This window comes from Salvelinus alpinus, chromosome 16 (assembly GCF_045679555.1).
Source record: "Salvelinus alpinus chromosome 16, SLU_Salpinus.1, whole genome shotgun sequence".
Taxonomy (NCBI): Eukaryota; Metazoa; Chordata; class Actinopteri; order Salmoniformes; family Salmonidae; genus Salvelinus; species Salvelinus alpinus.
The window spans coordinates 32,781,291-32,801,843 of record NC_092101.1 but is presented as its reverse complement, the minus strand read 5'-3'; the positions used below and the strand labels follow the sequence as shown (position 1 = coordinate 32,801,843).

Genomic DNA, 20,553 nt, shown 5'->3' with positions numbered 1-20,553 from the left:
TTCACCCATTAACATACTCCCAGGAAAGGATTCATGAATTTATAAGCATCTGATGTATGGGTGTGGAATGGATGGTACCCCGGCCAGCAGGACCCTCTCTTGGTGCTGTATATCCATTGGCCAAACAGACCCCTTTAATATTGATGAGGTGAAACATGTTGAGATGATAATGTCTGCACTGCAGTGAATGAAGCAGTGTTTTACATAATGTGCTGCTATATCCATTAACCATTTATAATGACTTGGAAGAGGGAGGCTCATTTGTTGTCCTAGAGAGGAAATCAATGGTGCAATTGAGAATATGTTTTTGAAAGTGAAGTGCCATACTTCTTGGTTTATTTTAGAGGAGTTGTTAGCGGTGAGCAGTTGAACTAGGTAGCTAGCAAATCGTTTTTTTGTTTTACAATACTACAGTGTATTTGAGAGATATATATATATATATATATATATACACACATACAGTTGAAGTTGTAAGTTTACATACACAGCCAAATAGATTTAAACTCAGTTTTTTCACAATTCCTGACATTTAATCCTAGTAAAAATTCCCTGTCTTAGGTCAGTTAGGATCACCACTTTATTATAAGAATGTGAAATGTCCAGAATAATAGTGGAGAGAAAGATTTATTTCAGCTTTAATTTCTTTCATCACATTCCCATTGGGTCAGCAGTTTACATACACTCAATTAGTATTTGGTAGCATTGCCTTTAAATTGTTTAATTGGGTCAAACGTTTCGGGTAGCCTTCCACAAGCTTCCCACAGTAAGTTGGGTGAATTTTGGCCCATTCCTCCTGACAGAGCTGGTGTAACTGAGTCAGGTTTGTAGGCCTCCTTGCTCGCACACGTTTTTTCAGTTCTGCCCACAAATGTTATACAGGCTTGAGGTCAGGGCTTTGTAATGGCCACTGCCAATACCTTGACTTTGTTGTCCTAAAGCCATTTTGCCACAACTGTGGAAGTATGCTTGAGGTCATTGTCCATTTGGAAGACCCATTTGCGACCAAGCTTTAACTTACTGACTGATGTCTTGAGATGTTGCTTCAATATATCCTCATAATTTCCCTTCCTCATGATACCATCTATTTTGTGAAGTGCACCAGTCCCTCCTGCAGCAAAGCACCCCCACAACATGATGATGCCACCCCCATCCTTCACGGTTGGGATGGTGTTCTTCGGCTTGCAAGCTTCCCCCTTTTTTCTCCAAACATAATGATGGTCATTATGGCCAAGCAGTGAGCGGCCTTTCAGGTTATTTCGATATAGGACTCGTTTTACTGTGGATATAGATACTTTTGTACCTGTTTCCTCCAGCGTCTTCACAAGGTCCTTTGCTGTTGTTCTGGGATTGATTTTCACTTTTCCCACAAGTACGTTCATCTCTAGGAGACAGAATGCGTCTCCTTCCTGAGTGGTATGACGGCTGTGTGGTCCCATGGTGTTTATACTTGCATACTATTGTCTGTAAACAATTGTTGGAAAAATTACTTGTCATGCACAGAGTAGATGTCCTAACCGACTTGCCAAAACTATAGTTTATTAACAAGAAATTTGTGGAGTGGTTGAAAAACAAGTTTTAATAACTCCAACCTAAGTGTATGTAAACTTCCGACTTCAACTGTATATACCTGAGTGAAAATGTATAACATGTATATTGTTATACATTTGTATTGTTTCGAGACAGTGTGATTTGAAGTAGGTCATTTGAATTAGCAGTTATTTCAAGATTCAACATAATATTCCTACTCAGAGACCAACCTTAAGGACACTGGGCTGGTTTCCCGGAGTCATATAAAGCTCTGACTATAGTTCTCTTCCTTACTCTCTCCTCTTCCTCTCTCTCCTTCCTCCTGCTTCCTCCCTATGTAGAAGAGCATCCCGTGCTTCACAGAGGAGTCCATCCTGCAGTTGGAGAGAGAGCTGGTTCAGGCCAGGCTAAAGGAGGCAGAGTCCCAGTGTGCCCTCAAGGAGATGCAAGACAAGATTCTGGACATAGAGAAGGTGTGTTACCTGGCTCAAACTGTCTATCATCAATTCACACACTGTCACGGTGCCTCCTAGTCCCACACCTCTGTCAGGCATTCTGCCTGGAATAGGCAAACGTTGTGGGATATTGCAGATATAAATGTCATGACTAGAGTGGACGTGATTCCTTTTCTACATGTAGAGACTATTTTTTTTTTTTTTTTTACGTAAACATTTATATCTGAAAATTCCACAATGTTGTGCCCTGCTGAACGCATCCATGGTATTTTACTGTCCCGTGACATAAGCATCCTGAAGTTGAGTCTTTTCAGTCATTGTTTTGGTTGCCTGTCCCCCAGAGGAACACATCTCTGCCAGATGACACCAACGTGGTGCGGTTGCAGGAGGAGCTGATAGCAGTGAAGCTGAGAGAGGCTGAGGCTGTGATGGGGCTGAAGGAGCTCAGACAACAGGTCAGAGACCTAGAGGAGCACTGGCAGGTGAGGATGAACATCTATTCTCCATACCATACACACGCATGGAAGAATCAAACACATTAACAAATAACATTTTATTGGTCACATACACGTGTGTAGCAGATGTTACTGCGAGTGTAGCGAAATGCTTGTTCTTCTAGTTCCGAGTGCAGCAATATCTAACAAGTAATATCTAACAACTTCACAACATATACCAAATACACACACATCTAAGTAAAGGAATGGAATTAAGAATATATAAATATATGGATGAGTAATAAAACTTTCCTTCTGTAGGTCTATAGTGTATTGAAACTGATGAACTTCAAATAAAAATTGATATGTGTTTTGACTTGACTAGCTCAGCTGTACCATGAGTACTCCTGCCCAAGACACAGCACTAAGAGACCCAGAGAGGATTAACATGAATATACCCGATGTAAATGTTAAATGTATTTTTGTCATCTTGCTCAATCTCCATGTGTGTATGAGTTGAGGACTACTATTTTAGGTGTGTCGAGTCCAAACATCTTTGGTTGACTGTGTGCTTCCCCCCTCTCCCCCTGCTCCTACAGCGTCACCTGGTGCGTACGGCGGGCCGCTGGAAGGACAACCCTAGGAAGAATGCTGTGTCTGAGCTGCAGGATGAGCTGATGAGTGTCAGGCTACGGGAGGCTGAGGCCCAGGCAGAGCTCAGAGAGACACGTCAGAGGATGATGGAGCTGGAGACACAGGTCAGTCAGAGAGACACACACAGCTCAGCCTTTGGAGAAATGTTAGTAGTGTACCAATTATGGCTGTCAAATGATTAAAATAATTGAGTACATTATTGAATTTGCTCAAGTACTAATTAATCTTCAGCAATTCTAAATGAGTGTGAATATAGTAAAAAAAGAACTGGCTCTATGGGTACAAAGAACAAAGACCTTTTTAAACATGTCCAACAATGTTATGAAAACACTGTAACCATCTGTCCTGTTCAGATAACCTTACACACGTAGGCCTCCATTCTCGCCCTCTCGCTGGGCGAGTTAGTTTTGTATGGCCTGGTGCTCCGGGTGGGCAGAGTTTGCACATTTTAGGCCATTCCATTGGTCCTTAAGTGAAATCTCCACCCACCCGGGGCACCAGGCAATACAAAACGAACTCGCCCACTTACTCCCGCTCTCACACACATCCTCTGTCACACACACACACACACAATCATACACACCCCACCTTTAGAAATATCTCTGAGAAGCCTATTCCTTTTCAGTTCTTCCTGTATCATCCAAATTTGTGCATAGCCTAGTCAGTGGTCAAGTTATCAGGTTGATAGCAAGCTAGTTAGGTAACATGACTAGCTAGCTAAACAATGTTTGTTATCAAAGTAGTTTGAAATGGCCCGCGACATGCTCATGAATCCGCGGCAGAAAGAAAAAACATAGCTCTGGTAATATTGGGCATAACTTAGACAAGATTTTGGCAAGAGGCACAAGGTCTTAAGCAATGTAAAGGCACTAGCATTGACCGTAACTGTGTTCGTGTTGTGTTCTGCGCTTGAAAGGGTCTGTATGGCAATATATGCGCTTAAAAGGTTCTGTTCTGTCAAATGGAGATGCGATTAACAGCATCAAACATTTTTGCGGTGTTTAACATGTCATGCAGCCCGAGTACCAATGTATCTTCACATGCATGTGTGAGAGTAAACATATGGCCTTTTCTATTGCATTGTCCAACCACTAGGGGGCAGCAGAGGTACATATTCTTAACTGTCAGTAGCTCCCATAAGGATGTGTTGTATTCAGAGTTCAGTTACTACTTTCTAATGTAGTAGGTGAACAATGCCATTTAGCAGATTCAAGCTATAGTGCTTGCTTTACATGGGTTGCCTCTTGTGATATTACAGTGGGGTTGTGAATAGAGACTATTCTAGAATAACAGAAATGTGTGATGAGTAAACTTCCCCCTCCCAATATTTACCTACCATATCCTTCCCCTCCGGCAGAACCAGATCCATAGCAACCAACTGCGTCGGGCGGAGCAGGAGGGGCGGGGCTTTCAGGAGCGTGTGACTGTGCTGACGGCCCAGAATAAGGGCCTACACGTTCAGCTGCAGGAGATCAAACGCAAACAGGCAGAGATTGAGTGCAAGGTAAGAAAAAGTATGTGCTGTTGAGATGACTAGAGCCAAGAAAATATCTGAGCCGGCACAGTTTGGTTTGGGTCGGCATGATAGTGTGAAATGGGTATGAGTGTATCGGCCCCACAATCAGTCAAACTGGAAATATTTCTCAATCACTGGTTTGATGAGTTGTCAAAAATCATCCTTAATCTTATCCGTCGCTTCTTGTTAAAATCAGATCTTCAGAGTCCAGGTTCTGAAGAGGGAAGCAGTTTTGCTTGACATCTTCAGATAACATCTCTGTGCTGCTGATGTTAAAAGTGTGTGTGTGTGTGTGTGTGTGTGTGTGTGTGTGTGTGTGTGTGTGTGTGTGTGTGTGTGTGTGTGTGAAACCTCTGTGCAGCTCAGCAACACCCCTTGTCTCTCTGGGATTACTGCAGGAATCATACTAAACAACTGTTTCAGAAGGTTCAAAGTTTGTGTTAAGAGTAGCACTCAGATGCACGTTGTTGTGACCCTGGGGCTTACAGTGTGTAATAGAGGTCGACCGATTAATCGGAATGGCCGATTAATTAGGGCCGATTTCAAGTTTTCATAACAATCGGTAATCGGCATTTTTGGACACCGATCATGACCGATTACATTGCACTCCACGAGGAAACTGCGTGGCAGGCTGACTACCTGTTATGCGAGTGCAGCAAGGAGTGCAGCACCCGCGAGTGCAGCACCTTTGCCAAACGGGTGATTTAACACGCGCATTTGCGAAAAAAGCCCTGTCGTTGCACCAATGTGTACCTAACCATAAACATCAACGCCTTTCTTAAAATCAATACACAGGTATATATTTTTAAACCTGCATATTTAGTTAATATTGCCTGCTAATATGAATTTCTTTTAACTAGGGAAATTGTGTCACTTCTCTTGCGTTCTGTGCAACAGTCAGGGTACATGCAACAGTTTGGGCCACCTGGCTCATTGCGAACTGTGAAGACTATTTCTTCCTAACAAAGACAGCCAACTTCGCCAAACGGAGGATGATTTAACAAAAGCGCATTTGCGAAAAAAGCATAATCGTTGCACGAATGTACCTAACCATAAACATCAATGCCTTTTTTTAAATCAATACACAGAAGTATGTATTTTTAAACCTGCATATTTAGTTAAAAGAAATTGATGTTAGAAGGCAATAGTAAACTAGGGAAATTGTGTCACTTCTCTTGCGTTCACTGCACGCAGAGTCAGGGTATATGCAACAGTTTGGGCCGCCTGGCTCGTTGCGAACTAATTTGCCAGAATTTTACGTAATTATGACATAACATTGAAGGTTGTGCAATGTAACAGTAATACTTAGACTTATGGATGCCACCCGTTAGATAAAATACGGAACGGTTCCGTATTTCACTGAAAGAATAAATGTTTTATTTTCTAAATGATAGTTTCCGGATTTGACCATATTAATGACCTAAGGCTCGTATTTCTGTGTGTTATTATGTTATAATTAAGTCTATGATTTGATATTTGATAGAGCAGTCTGACTGAGCGGTGGTAGGCAGCAGCAGGCTCTTAAGCATTCATTCAAACAGCACTTTCGTGCGTTTGCCAGCAGCTCTTCGCAATGCTTCAATCATTGAGCTGTTTATGACTTCAAGCCTATCAACTCCCGAGATTAGGCTGGTGTAACCGATGTGAAATTGCTAGCTAGTTAGCGGGGTGCGCGCTAATAGCGTTTCAAACATCACTCGCTCTGAGACTTGGAGTAGTTGTTCCCCTTGCTCTGCAAGGGCCGTGGATTTTGTGGAGCGATGGGTAACGATGCTTCGAGGGTGGCTGTTGTCGATGTGTTCCTGGTTCGAGCCCAGGTAGGGGCGAGGAGAGGGGCGGAAGCTATACTGTTACACTGGCAATACTAAAGTGCCTATAAGAACATCCAATAGTCAAAGGTATATGAAATACAAATGGTATAGAGAGAGATAGTCCTATAATTCCTATAATAACCTCAACCTAAAACTTCTTACCTGGGAATATTGAAAACTCATGTTAAAAGGAACCACCAGCTTTCATATGTTCTCATGTTCTGAGCAAGGAACTTAAACGTTAGCTTTTTTACATGGCACATATTGCACTTTTACTTTCTTCTCCAACACTTTGTTTTTGCATTATTTAAACCAAATTGAACATGTTTCATTATTTATTTGAGGCTAAATTGATGTTATTGATGTATTATATTAAGTTAAAATAAGTGTTCATTCAGTATAGTTGTAATTGTCATCATTACAAATAAATAAAACAATAAAAAAATTGGCTTATTAATCGGTATCGGCTTTTTTTGGTCCTCCAATAATCGGTATCGGCGTTGAAAAATCATAATCAGTCGACCTCTAGTGTGTAATGGCTGTCAACATGTCTTTGGTAACACTCTAGAAACATTACTTCAGGTGAGTGACACTGGCCTGACAGTGTTTGTTCATTTGTTTGTTTCAGAACAAGGAGAAGGTGATGGCGGTGAGGCTGAGAGAGGCTGACAACATCGCTGCCATGGCCGAGCTGCAGCAACAGATCTCTGAACTGGAGATACAGGTGCAGTACTTAATCCCGGCCTCCCTCACTCACTGTCACACTAGCTTGGTGCAGAACATTTAGCCTAGTCATGGATTAAAAAGTACTTTTAATCTATATTGACTGTACTTCATAGTCCATGACTCGGCTTAATTTGTGTCCAGCCTATAGACTTCTCTTCACCATAACCCACAGTTCAACACTCCATACCCACTCCAACATATGAGCACACAGGCTAACTCTGAGTGCATCAACTCTTGACAGACACGCCAAGAAGGTTTTACAGTTTAGAGCCTGTATCTATTTGTGTTCTTTGTTGATGTGAGGAAGAAGGTGGGGTATTTTTAAAGTGACAGTTTGCTGCAGAGGTGAAAGGTGAACCAAGAAACCATGATCATCTCCCGGAAGGACAGTGTGACATCTTATAGTCTAGCATATCATACCAACCATGCTCATGCTTGATTTTGTACTCTCAGTTAAACCAGAACTAAAAGCTTGTGTTATTTGGTCAGATATTTTCAACTGTGTTTATCATCCGTCGAAGCCAAGCAGTTTAAGCACCGCCTTCGCCCAATGCTGATAGGTCCAAATAACCTGTGACGAAAACCTGAGACCCAGAACTATGTATTTGGAGATTGAGATCAACCTTTCTCCGAAATAACTGAACATCATGGAAAGGTAGTGTTTTGTACCGTCAGAAGAAAAGATAGGTTAGTGTTTAATGTATTAGCAGCAGCTAAACAGATTGTCTGCCAGTAGAAAATAACCTATGCACTTCCTGTGCTAGTGATTTGTCAGATTATTGAAACCTCTGTGTGCGTCTCTGCATATCATGCTGCGGTTCCTTATCTAGTGTGGTGTTGGGGTTGTATGTGTGTGAAACTATACATGATACAACACTCTAACTCATTTTCTGTCATGAGAATAATCAGGGGACACTGACAGATTGCTTTACTTCTTTCCATCAGCTCTGAATCTGAAGAAATGTTAATGCAGAAGCTTTGATGTCTCAACCCGTCGAGTCAACGTGTTGGTGTTTCAGAAACATTCCCATCACGAGTTAGCAGACAGTCTGACACTTAGTTTTCTTCACACCATTGGCCCACACACATACACCCTCTAATATACCCTTTATACCCATTTTAATAAGTGTCAATAGACTTTCAAACCAACATCCCTTCCATGCACACACAGTGTAGTCAGGTTTTGTTACTAGGCGCTTCAACAACAACAACAGTGCATCAACACCAGCGTTCACCACTACCGAGTACCGCCCTCCTCACACTCTCACGTCATCCTATGAAACCATTATTTGCCTCCGATGATAATCTCCATCTTCACTAAACTGAGTTACTTTTTAATCTAGCCTTCTCTGAATATGCTGTGCATAGGATGCTAATAGTCTCTGCCAGACAGACAAAACAGGTATTTTCCCTATGTATAACCACTTTGTGTGATGCCAGTGGCAAACTCTTGGTCTGTGGTTTGGGTACCTGGTTGCAGCTCTTAAGGTTGTGGGTAGATGACCTGTGTTACCTTAGCTCTCAGTCGCTCTGGTTGTAGAACCAGGGGTAAGAGTACAAGAAAGCAATGACTGATAAATTGCTGTCTACTGCATTTAACACCTCGAATAAAGACTCATAAAAGGTGTCTGAAGGCATGCTATAACATGACAGAAGTTTGTTCTTTGTGAGCCGCGCCACAGTACAAGTTACTTTTTTTCCAAATAGTGAAGAAAGTGGGTACTGTCTCGCTCAACCTTAAACTTAGTAATTTGTTGGAGGATGGTTCACACACAAATAGACAAAAATTGACAACTTTAGAAATTCCTTCTTTTTTTTCTTCTCCAAATAGGAATGTATTGTGTAGTTTTAGTTAACTCATCCAATGAGTGTCGCCCACTTCTGCCCACTGTACCTTGCAGTGTTTCCCTTACCATTGTAGTTCTCTTAGCTTGAAAAAGCCCCTGTGACGGCCTGCCTACCTGATCTTCCTCTAACTAAAACATCAGTATGGCCCACCTGCACTACCGCCCGCTATTGGAAAGTATTCACAACACGCCAGTGATGTCTATATTTATATCTTGAGTTAAAGAATTTCACAAATTATAGGGTCGCAAAGAACCTCCAGTACTAAACTACCGAAAATATATCTGTATATAGAGCTCAGTCGATAAAACTGAACGTATAGTCAAATGGACATCAGGGTTTTTACATCCAACGTTTTTGCAGTATGAAAGTAGCTGAATGTATGTGTGACCCATGATAATACCACAGCTCGGCTATCTTCTTGTCAAGACAAGACAAGACAAGAAACCACTTCCTACTGTGAGGCGAAGACAAACTGACAACTGTTGGAGGCCTATCTATGATTTTGTCCTTCTGCATGCATGATATGCTCCCCAGATTTAGATGTATATTTAGCAGGGGGCTTTAGAATGTGCTGTTGCAAATTCAGTGGTTATTAGAGGTTCCTCAGTGTTTTTGGACTCCTCTCTTGAGAATTGTGTCTGCAGTTTTACATGGTGGTTTGCTTTTACAAAGAAATTAAGTGTCATCTCCTTTGTCAAAAAGTAATGTTTCCTGTCTTGTGGTTTCTATAGGTGTTTGTTTTTAACACTAATTATATTAGTGTAACTATTGTTATTGGGGTAACTATTGTTTTTTTGTGTTGGCCATATGTCGCGAGATTGCACAGAATCAATCTAACGCTACTCTGCCATAGCCATATAAACCAAGATTGATTGTAGAGAGAGAACAAGCATGAAACTGAACATGAGATCTGGCCATCTAAACCATGCTGAAATGCCCATCTGTCAGAGGGAAACAAGCCACCATGTCACTAGCCAAAAGCTGTACAACAATAACCTCTGGGAGGTCTGGGAAGGCAGGTTGGCGTTTTTTGAGATGAGTCTTGTCCTGGAGGAAGAACTGAACGGTTTCCTCTAAATTGGCCAGCTGCAAAGTCGAAGTTGGCTATATTGTAAAAATTCATGAAAACAAAAATTGGCTTTTTGGTCTTCATTTAAGGCTATGATTAGGCATTAGGGTTAGCAGTGTGGTTAGGTTTAAAATCTGATTTTATGGCTTTGTGACACTGCCAGCTAGTGACCACTCGGCAGAGCTGCCTTCAGAACAACATTCATTATGAAAAACACTAACCTGCTGTGGGTGTAGCATAGAACTAGAGGGGCGCAGGCAGGCGAAGGAAGCCATTTCTGCATCCCAAATGGCACCCTATTCCCTATATAGAGCACTACTTTTGACCAGAGCCCAATGGGTGCCCAAAGGCTCTAATCAGTAGTACAGTATATAGGGAATAGGGTGCCATTTGGGATGCACAACATGACTTAAAGACGTTTGACGTGTCTGGCCACAGCCCCTAACCCCCTGGCACCTGGGGATCCACACAACTGAGTACGAGGAAGTCTTGCTAACTGCCTCTCCCTTATCACTAGCTCTGTCAGGAGGGAGGGAGGGAACCTCAAGAAAAACACAGATTCCAGGAAGAATAGCTGTTTTGTAGATCTCACATTGTCAGCTTGTCAGCAGCTTCTCAGGGGCCTAAGCCTACATCCTCAACCTATCAACCCTTACCTGACCACAGGAACTGAGAGCGTTGTATATATTCTGAGGTGTTGGGTCAGACCGAGATGGTTAACTCACCTCACTACCTCACCTACCCCACCCCTGCTTTTAACTTCTTCCACTTTTTACCCTCTCCTGTTCCTGCGTTGCTGGTTGTGGTTAGCCTGAACCCTTCAGCCTGTGCCGGTGCCCCTTACTCTCTCTCTGCTTGTATATTCTCCCAGGCTTTAGACAGGATTGATTTGAGGTGTGTATGGGGTATGTGTGTTTGTCTCTTGTGGCTGCAGCTGTCTGCACTGAGGAAGGTAAACAGCACACGTGTCATGTTTGACAGTTAAACATACAGTAGCTACTAGCCTCATCCCCAGGGCCCAGAGAGGATAACAACACAAACGACTATAGCTACCTTGTGTTAGCTTAGCTAGGTTCCCCACTTCATCTATGGCTTAGTCAACAGCCCCTCTCTACATACTGTATATTTTATGACGCTTCTGTGATGCAAGTTTTCCAGTGATGTGTAGCTATAGTGTCTCTTGTCTGGTGGTAGTAGTTATCTCCCTCATTCCCTCCTACATTTTGTTACAACAGTGCAACCCAACCTGGTCTTGTCAAGTTGCCCTTATAGCAATTCAAGGTTTCCAACTTTTAAAACATCTGCAGTGACACAAACTTCTTATCTCCTCTCCAGTGTTATGAGTAGCTGAACAATGAAAAGTTATGTTTTAAGACGTGTGATTTTCTGTTTGTTTCTACAGAAAGAAGAAGGGAAGGTCCAGGGCCAGCTGAACAACACAGACTCCAGTCAGTACATCAGAGACCTGAAGGACCAGATAGCTGAACTCAAACACGAGGTGAGTAGTTACAACAGGGGAATACTGAACCGGGAGAATAACAAACACGCTTGTATCTGTTGTTTTCAGAGATGATTTTGTTAATTGTATTTTTCATGTGTTTTGCTCAGATTTGTCTATTTTGAAGCCAACTGTAGGTTAGAAGTGTAAACTACGCCCAAAAGCTTCCTGCGCTGAGGGTGTTGATTTACTAGCACACACCCCTCTCCTCACACTCTCATCTTCTAAAAGAAAACCCTAAAACCAACTACTCAACATACTGAGAGAGGGCCCAGATTGAATAGAAGAGTCTCATAATCTGCTTTTGCTCCTCTGTGTACACCACAGCTAGCTATTATTATCTGAATTGCTAGATCAAGGATTTAAAGGTTATGAATTTCATCACAGAAATCTACAGGATCAGCAACAGATCGTACAGATTTGACGGTTTGACTTTGACACTATCACTTCAGCAGAGTGGGCCATCTTTGATCAGATTAGTGTCCTTCAAATAATACAAAGACCTGATCAGACCTGAATGAAGGGATCCCTAGTAGGATTATATTGGCAGGCCCTGATGCACCCTTTTATTCTGTGTGTGGTGCATGTGCGTGCAATGTATTGTAATATGACATATGGCACTTGACTCCAAGAGGCAAAAGAGGAGAGAGAGAAGCAAATATTTAATAAGGCCTGATGGGGTGTGGTGTATGGCCAATATACCACGGCTAAGGACTGTACGTATGCTGCAATACCACAAACCCCAGAGGTGTCTTATTGCTATTATAGACTGGTTACCAACATAATTGGAGCAGTAAAAATATATGTTTTGTCATACCCATGGTATACGATCTGATATACCACAGCTGTCAGCCAATCAGCATTGAGGTCTCGAACCACCCAGTTGATATATATTTATAAACCACTCTTGTTGTGAGAAGTGGTAGAAAACCCCCAGAAGAAAAAAGCCATTTGTTTTCTTCCAGCAAATCAATCCTTTATAAGGGAGGATGTAGTCAGATTTGTACCCCCTCCTAAAAAAAGACAACAAAAGGCTGGTGTCTTGTGTTTAAACTGAGCTGAGCATTAAATCATGCAGCGTGCCGCTCTGGATCTCCTATCCAGACAGTGCAGGCAGTCAGGCGGTCAGGCAGGCCGGCAAACAGTCAAGGCAATTAGTCAGGCAGGCAGAGCCAGTCGGTCAGAACAGAACCACTCCGCCTCCTCTCTTCTTGGCTGGACTCAGATATGCATCCCAAATTGCACCCTATTCCCTTAACCCTTTGATGCGTACGATCACATATTTGTGATCATTGTTGAGTGATCCCTGCAGCATACGATCTCAAATATGTGATTGGAACAGTAGAAACAGAATGTATGACGCAACAAACGCGTCTAAACACCATCTAAATATTTTTTTGTGCTGATGGAAATTAAAGCTATTAAACTTTATTCCTCAATTTAACCTTTTATTGTAAAAGATACATGCGAACTTCATCATCCAAGCATCACACGGAACACTCATTCCGTAAACCAGTCTAAATAACAGGTTGCGCTGTCAAGAAACAAAACAGAAGTTAGTGACCTAACAGCTAGACTAGTTAACAATGTACCACGTCTCTGGTGAGCACAAGAGAATAATGTAATGTTGTTTAGAAAAGAAATGTGTGTCAGCTAAGCTAACAGCAGCTAAATTCTTTGATGGCAGCCATGTTTGTTTGTTTAACTTGGCGAAAATTCCCTAATCCCAGAATGCCATTCACTACAAGACACAAATAAACAAAGTCAAAGATGGCTGCGCTCATTGCCTGAAAAATATTAACTTAGTTTAGCCACTTTTCAGCATATTACAAATTGTCGATGTACTTGTTAGTGTATACAAGAACCGGAGCATATGACTTGACAAGTCGTTTACTGTTTTTGACAAAGAAAATAAAATGGGACAAGCTCCGACTGGGAAAATCGTTTTGAATGGTCATCCAACTCTGGAACTTTCTAGAACTCCGACCTGAAGATAATTTGCCGTCATGATTTTATCTACTATTTTTCCCAAGTTCACAGTTGTCTTAAACTACAGAAGTCAGTCGAGTGAACTATCCTTTGTTTTAACATCTTTGGTCTGACAGACACTTACGTGACAACCAGAAGGCATGGTATGTTGTCAACAAACTTGGCGCCACACATAGCCGGCAAATATCTTAGCATTAGCTCATCATAATCAGTACAACATTCAAAAAAGTATTTTACACACATATGTGTCCATTACAATCTATGCAAGAATTGCGATGCATGATTTGTCACCAGTACTTGAAAACGTGAATAAAACAGCAAATACATTGATCCGTACATACATATGGTGTGCTACATCATAAACGACAACACGATATACAGAAAATAAGCCACTTACTTTGATAGGAACACACACATGTCTAATGTGTAAGGAAAACAACCATGAAGGCAATGCGGGTGCCAGCCAGAAAATGTGCTGGGGGAAAATGTTTGTGCAAGGCCTGTTCTGAGTAGAGATGCGCAATGTCTTCATACTTGATCTGGGGAAACACTAGGGAAGTGCTTGGGCTCTCGTTGAAGAGAGATGTTTGTCCGCCCAATAAAGCCTCAATCATAAATTGTCCACAACATCGAAATGGGCTGCTTCTTATGTGAATTAACAAGGAGGCGGAACACACCTCAATTCAAACTGTTAGAAAATAAAACTTGTTAGAAAATATTTAGAAATTGACAAGTTGAAACAGCCTATAGATAATTAGCAGTCAGCGTGCCTTGGTTTGAGGGCGGGGCGGGTAACTGTCCTGTTGCGTAACAATCACATTTTGGAACTGTGAGAGCATTCTGACATCACGCGTATAAAAAAACTCACACAGGGGCGACGGTTAGAGATATTTGGAACTCACACGTGAAAAGGTTAATAGTGCACTAAAATTGACCAGGGTCTGGTCAAACGTAGTGCACAATTAAGGGAATAGGGTGCCATTTGGTCAGAGGTGTTGGAAACGAATGGGCGGCAGTGAAACTATGAAACATGCTGATTGAAGTGTTGGTGGTGTAAGGTTCTAAATGGCCTCATTGCCAGGATCTGGGTGTACAAACTCCCCTGCCTGACCCTCATGACCTGAGAGATCTAATCCTGGAGATACTGCAGTTAGCTGGAAATACTGACTAGACTACTGACTTTTAGAGGTGAATATGCTAGTTGATTCCATTTCTGTCAATGCATAATTATTAGGCCTAATTTATGCATTTCTTGGGGATGGTAGAAGAGCAGTAGTGAGACCAATAGATCAGAGTAGATGGACTTGGACCAAGAAGAAAAAGTGATGCCTCAGTTCTTTTCAATCACACATTCTCATAAGAGAGTAAGGTTTCCAGTCGGCCACAGAGAGTTGAGCTAAACCAAAGTTGACTAATCTCTCTCAGGATCAAAAATAAGTCATGAACGGCTCTTGGTTTTTAGCCCGGAAGTGTCTTTGCACACTTGCATCAGTCAAGTTAACACGGTAGTTTCAAATCACTGATCTCCGTTGTACATTTGTCCTTTTTTACATTTAACAGATAAAGCACTGGTATTTGAGAAAAGTGACAAGTACCGGTACAATAACTAGATTTAGCAATTTCTCTAAGTGTGTCTCTCTCTCTACATGTCTGTCTTTGCGAGGCAGGCTGACCCAGGTGAGTTCTAGGCAGGGCAGGTGTGGTCCAGACCAAGCTTTTGACCTGACCTCTACCCATCTTCCACTGGTTTTGCAGCCTATACCTAATATCTGATGTGTTGTGGGGAAGGGGGAGCGTGGTCAGAGGAGGCTGGTGGGAGGAGCTATAGGAGGACAGGCTCATTGTAATGGCTGGAATGGAATAAATGAAAGGGTACCAAACATATGGAAACAACATGTTTGACTCAGTTCCATTTATTCAATTCCAACCATTACAATGAGCCCGTCCTCCTATATTTCCTCCCAACAGCCGCTTCTGGACCATGTCTACCCAAATGAGTGTGAACGTGCCCGCTGCATGTGTTTAGAAATTCATCTCCAAGTGTCAAAATTTCAGAACTGATGTTTTCATTGGTGTTGACGTCATTGTCTTTGTTGTAGTTTGTGCATGTGATTTCTAGAAAGATGAACAACCCTGATGTTCTCATGTGCCTTGGCAATGTATGGATCTTTGATTTTACAATTCCCACTCACCAGTGTGTTTATTTACACGTCCCCATTATACATTACTCTACATGCTCCTCCATTAAACGCTTCTCGTCTTTTTCCACAGATCCGCTGCCTAAAAGGCCAGAGGGGGAGCAGCATGTCCAATCAGCCCGCTTTTGATGGGATCCACATTGTCAATCACTACATACCAGATGACGAGTCGTACCACTCCTCGGACGAAGACACAGGTGTAGGCAAGACCCCCTCCCACCTGGACCGTCAGCACAGCAGCATCAGCCGCATCAGGCTGCACCCCTCCCTGGGTCTTAGGGACACTGACAGTGAGGGGGATGATGATGGGCAGGGTCTGGTTCTCTCTGTGCCTCCCATTGGCACCCACAAACACACCACCGTGTGACTGGGTGATGGGCACCATCGCTAGACGCCTGGAGGCTGATCAGGGCAGTTCTGATCTGGTACAGTGGGACAGAGGGGTTGTCCATGGTAGCAAGCCACTCTTCAGGAGAATCGCGTTTGACTGTCTGTGGGACTCCAATGTAGGGAGCTCCTTTCAATGGAATCTTGGAATGGAATGTGTGGGCTTTGTCAACAAGTGAAGTCGTAGCAGAATCACACCTGTGGTGGAGTTGGTTGTTTTCTTTGTCTGTTGCGTCAGTCTGCTTTACTCTTGTTTTGCCAAAACCCACCTGAAGAGGATCATATCAGTGTGTTGCTCTGGTCTGGACCCCAGGCAGGCAGATCAGAGAAGGACAACATGGAGGTTCAGGTAGCCCCCTGAGCTCCACGGAGCTAGGCTGACCACCAGGGAAGTGGACTGGGGTTACCCCGTCCAGGGTGACCCCACCCAGACAACCAAACTACAGGCACTCCCTCAGCCCCACAACCAACCATGGTACAACAGACACAACACACAGAGACTGTGCAATAAAATGTTTTATGCTTTATGATGACTATGACACTTCTTTCAATCAGTTTTTATTTTTTTTATCGCTTTTATAAGTGAACAATCAAAAATGTATAGAGCCCTTTTGTGTGGGTGTCTGTATTATATCAGGAGAGAATAATGTACTGAAGAGTGATGAATGTCTCTATTGAACATGGTTAATGAGCCCCAGTATCAAACAGTGTCAACAAGCATTAGGGTCGTATTCACTAGACACCAAACAAAACAAAAAAAAGGACCAAAACAGGGAGGGACTAGTGTAGTACCTGTTAACAGTTTAACAGCTGATATGTCCCCCATCAGGGGACTACATACTAAATAGGTTTTTAGACCAAGGAGTTGGAAATGGAGCTTGCAGTTCCTCCAGGAACGGTGTACCACTTCTCTAAAAAAAAAAGAAACATGTTTTTGTTTCAAAACTTGCCGTTTGCAACAATGTGCACTAATGAATACGACCTAGGTTGATATAATGTTGGCTTTTTGGCCTTTAGACATACAACCTGTCTATCATCAGGCCTGGTATAGGCCTATCCAAAGGTCAATTTGAGTCCTGTATACTCCGTATATATGTAATTGTTTGTTTTTCATGTCCATTTTGACTTGAAAATATGTATCTAATGAATTATTGCATATCTGTTTAATGTAGGATGCGGCTGAAAGGGACATATCACTCTAGTTTTGTCAAGATGCACAGATAACTGATTAGCAGACATTTCTTTCAGATGTGGGCTGCGTTCCAATTCTCCACCCTTCTCCAGAAGTGAGCACTTGTTCACTTCCCCTCATGCATTGGATTGGTGCAAGCATGGCTGAAGGGAGTTTCCACCATATTCCCTACACCAGTGCATTTCTTTTATATCTATGAGGGGGAGTGTACAAGTGCACTCTTCGGGAAAGGGGTAGAGTATGGGAACGTAGCCACAGTCTCAATGTACTGTAGATGTTTTCATATATCCTACTTTTCTCTGTTGGGACGATCTTACTTTTGGAGGAAGGACTGATTTAGGATCACTTCATAATTTCATAGATTAGAATACGTTTCAGCATGTTGGTTAATGGAAGCATGTAACTAGTTTATTAAGTAAACCAGCCCAGATTTAGAAGGACTGCTATTTCTAAAGTGGGCATATTGATCTTTAAATAAATAATCATTAAGGGACATAATGAGAAGTATGAGAACTGTAATCTGAATCTTGTATGAACATAAATAATGTTAAACAGAAGTATTGCTATGTTGTACTTTTGCACGAAATGAATGACGGTCCAAGCCAATGAAACAATCTACTGCATTTGGGAAACAACACTTTTATCTGAAAATACTAAGAAGATAATTCTAAATGTTTGTCAAATGGCAAACTATTCCCTATGTGTAGTGCACTGCTTCTGGTCAAAAGTAATGCACTATGTAGGGAATAGCTTGCCATTTGGGATGCATCATAAGAAATGGGCTGTTTGTTTCCTCTGTGAATGAAGCAAAGTGTATTGTCAAGTGTTACCAAACTGTAGGAGGGGTTGTATAAGCCTGGTCTCAGATCAGTTTGTGCTGTATAGCCTATAACTCGTATGGTCATTGTGATGCCTTGGCATGACAGATCTGGGACAATGATGGCATTTTAAACAGTAGGCTCTGCCAGCCAGAGAAATACGCACCACTCGGTTTCATAAAGGTTGATGTTGATCCATTATCAGGATTAGCAGAACACTAAAATAGACAACTTCTCTAGGTTGACATGACCTGCGCCTTGTTTCCCAGAGCCTTCGTAGCATTAAGATAATCCTTACATATTTAGTAGCCAAGGTGTTTCCCTGAGCCTTCGTTAGTAACGTGGCTCATAGAAACCTTTGCACATCTACGAGTGATCCAGACTACTCGTAGAGCAGTCAAAGTGCGTCGTTAGATGCATTTTTGCCCTTCCGCGTCACATTATTCACAGATCTCCGCTAAAAATATCCTAAACATCATGATTCTATTGGTATGACTAACTGCCGATAACTTCAGAAGGACGTTATTGACTACAAATACAAAGTTGCCAAAGTATTTCTAATTGTTGGAAACAAATGAAAACCGAGATTATTACAGAGATTATTACATGGACTACACAGCCTAATTAGGCTATTTTAATCTTATTGAAATAAATTTCATGTTCAATCAATTGAGTTCTAGTTTGCGACTAGGCTACAGTTTGTAATGTTTGCCTCTGTGTGACAACGTGTGTAATGATAAACCCAATCTGTGATTTCGTGCATTATTATAAGCATAATAAACCGTGTCGCCTTCAATAGCCATAGGAGGTGATCTCTCTCTGAGTTGATCTGTCATCAGTATTGTGGGATAATTATGTTTAAATAAGATTTGAATGGAGAAAGCTGATCCGAGCGCTGTTTTTCTTTCTATCCTATCAGTATCGACACATGTTCTTAAGGCGCATTTAGCACACGTTCTCTTTACGTGCTTGTTTGGGAAACACTTAAAGTTGGCTCGTAAATAACGATGCATTCGGTACGGTCATCGTAATGCTTAAATTACATCGCAACTTGGAAATGAGGCACACAACAATGGACATCTTATATTTGCGAGATTTTTAAACGTTTTTACCGCAGTGGCCCTTTTAAGACATTAGAACCAAACCCTATCAGCCAAGTCTCTTACTCAGGCTCGGTAACATATTTATATCCAGAACGCACGGACTCATTGTTCAGAAGAGGTTTTGTGATATTCCTTGGTTGGTTGAGGACAACGAAAGATGGAATATTTGGAAAGGCATCATGACGCAGTTTTGGCACTTTCAGAGAAAGACAATATAATGCAGTAAAGAGAGAAGTCTACATGGAATAATAACGCTATGGAATAATCATTACCACACTCTGAAAACATGTATGTGAAATGAATGTGTTTGAGTTCACAAATAAACTTCACTATTTGATAAACATTTTCAGTGTTTTCAGTTCTGTTGATGTTATATATAGTGTTTACTGATGTGCTGTAATAGTAACCATGGTGGAGCAAATACAATTCCATTCTCACATCTTTTACTGCAGTATCGTGTCATTGGTCTCCGATTTTTTTTAAATAAGATTAAAATAGTTTTGGGTTGCATGAATTGATGGGCTATTACCCTCCCTATATATCATTGTTATTGTTATTCTTAGATCATTTCTTTTCCTCGACATAGTTAAATAACTCAAGCATAGATCCCAAAAAAAAAATTCTTCAAATTTGGCACACAAACTAGAACCCATGCGTAATTTGGTCACAAACAATGGCACCAATTGGCCTATAGGTGGCGCTATTATAAATAGCCTCACTTAATCCCTCATATGTGCGGCCCCTTTAACATAGAAACTTTATGTATGTAGTTTTCCTTATGCTGAACAAATTTCCCTCAATCTTGGACATTTTGAAAAACATATTCTCATTAACCATAAGTCAAAATAACACCATGCAGGCCTATGGTACATTGCTTAACTTAGTTTGAGAAATGCTAAGGGATTGGTTAAGAGATGGCTGAGTTGTTGATAAATCAGGAAATACGATTTTACGTGTCCATTGAAATAAAAAACAATATCCACTTCACAATGTCCTATCAACTTGAAACTTTTTAGGATCATCAATGACATTACCATGATGAACCATATTACGTTTGGCATTAATATCTTAAATAAGGAACCTATTAACAATTCACTTTTTTGACTAGGTTAAGCTAACGCTTAAAATAATAATCTTCTCATGGACTAAAAGTCAGATTCATTGCAAATTTGATCATTGGACATTATCGCTGGGATGTGAGGTAACAACAGGGCCTGGCCTACGTTAAGTATTTAAAAAGTACAGTGTTTGTTAGGTGTTAAGTCTGTGTTAAAAGATGCTTAAAATTCTTAGAAGACAAAGTGATTGTGATCGTGTTGAATTGTCTT

At 41.5% G+C, this 20,553-nt stretch overlaps 1 protein-coding gene across 3 annotated transcripts in view; it reads left to right on the top strand.

The window, feature by feature from the left end:
* Positions 1-19,568, top strand: part of LOC139541369 (ecotropic viral integration site 5 protein homolog) — a 68,093-nt gene extending 48,525 nt beyond the window's left edge. For all 3 annotated transcript variants that reach the window (XM_071345957.1, XM_071345955.1, XM_071345956.1), the window contains 7 exons: positions 1,869-2,000; positions 2,324-2,464; positions 3,016-3,174; positions 4,428-4,574; positions 7,026-7,121; positions 11,443-11,538; positions 15,799-19,568. In XM_071345957.1, the coding sequence (XP_071202058.1) occupies positions 1,869-2,000; positions 2,324-2,464; positions 3,016-3,174; positions 4,428-4,574; positions 7,026-7,121; positions 11,443-11,538; positions 15,799-16,092 (1,065 nt within the window). In that variant the 3' untranslated portion in view covers positions 16,093-19,568. The remainder of the gene's footprint in view (positions 1-1,868; positions 2,001-2,323; positions 2,465-3,015; positions 3,175-4,427; positions 4,575-7,025; positions 7,122-11,442; positions 11,539-15,798) is intronic.
* The last annotated feature ends 985 nt before the right edge of the window (positions 19,569-20,553 follow it).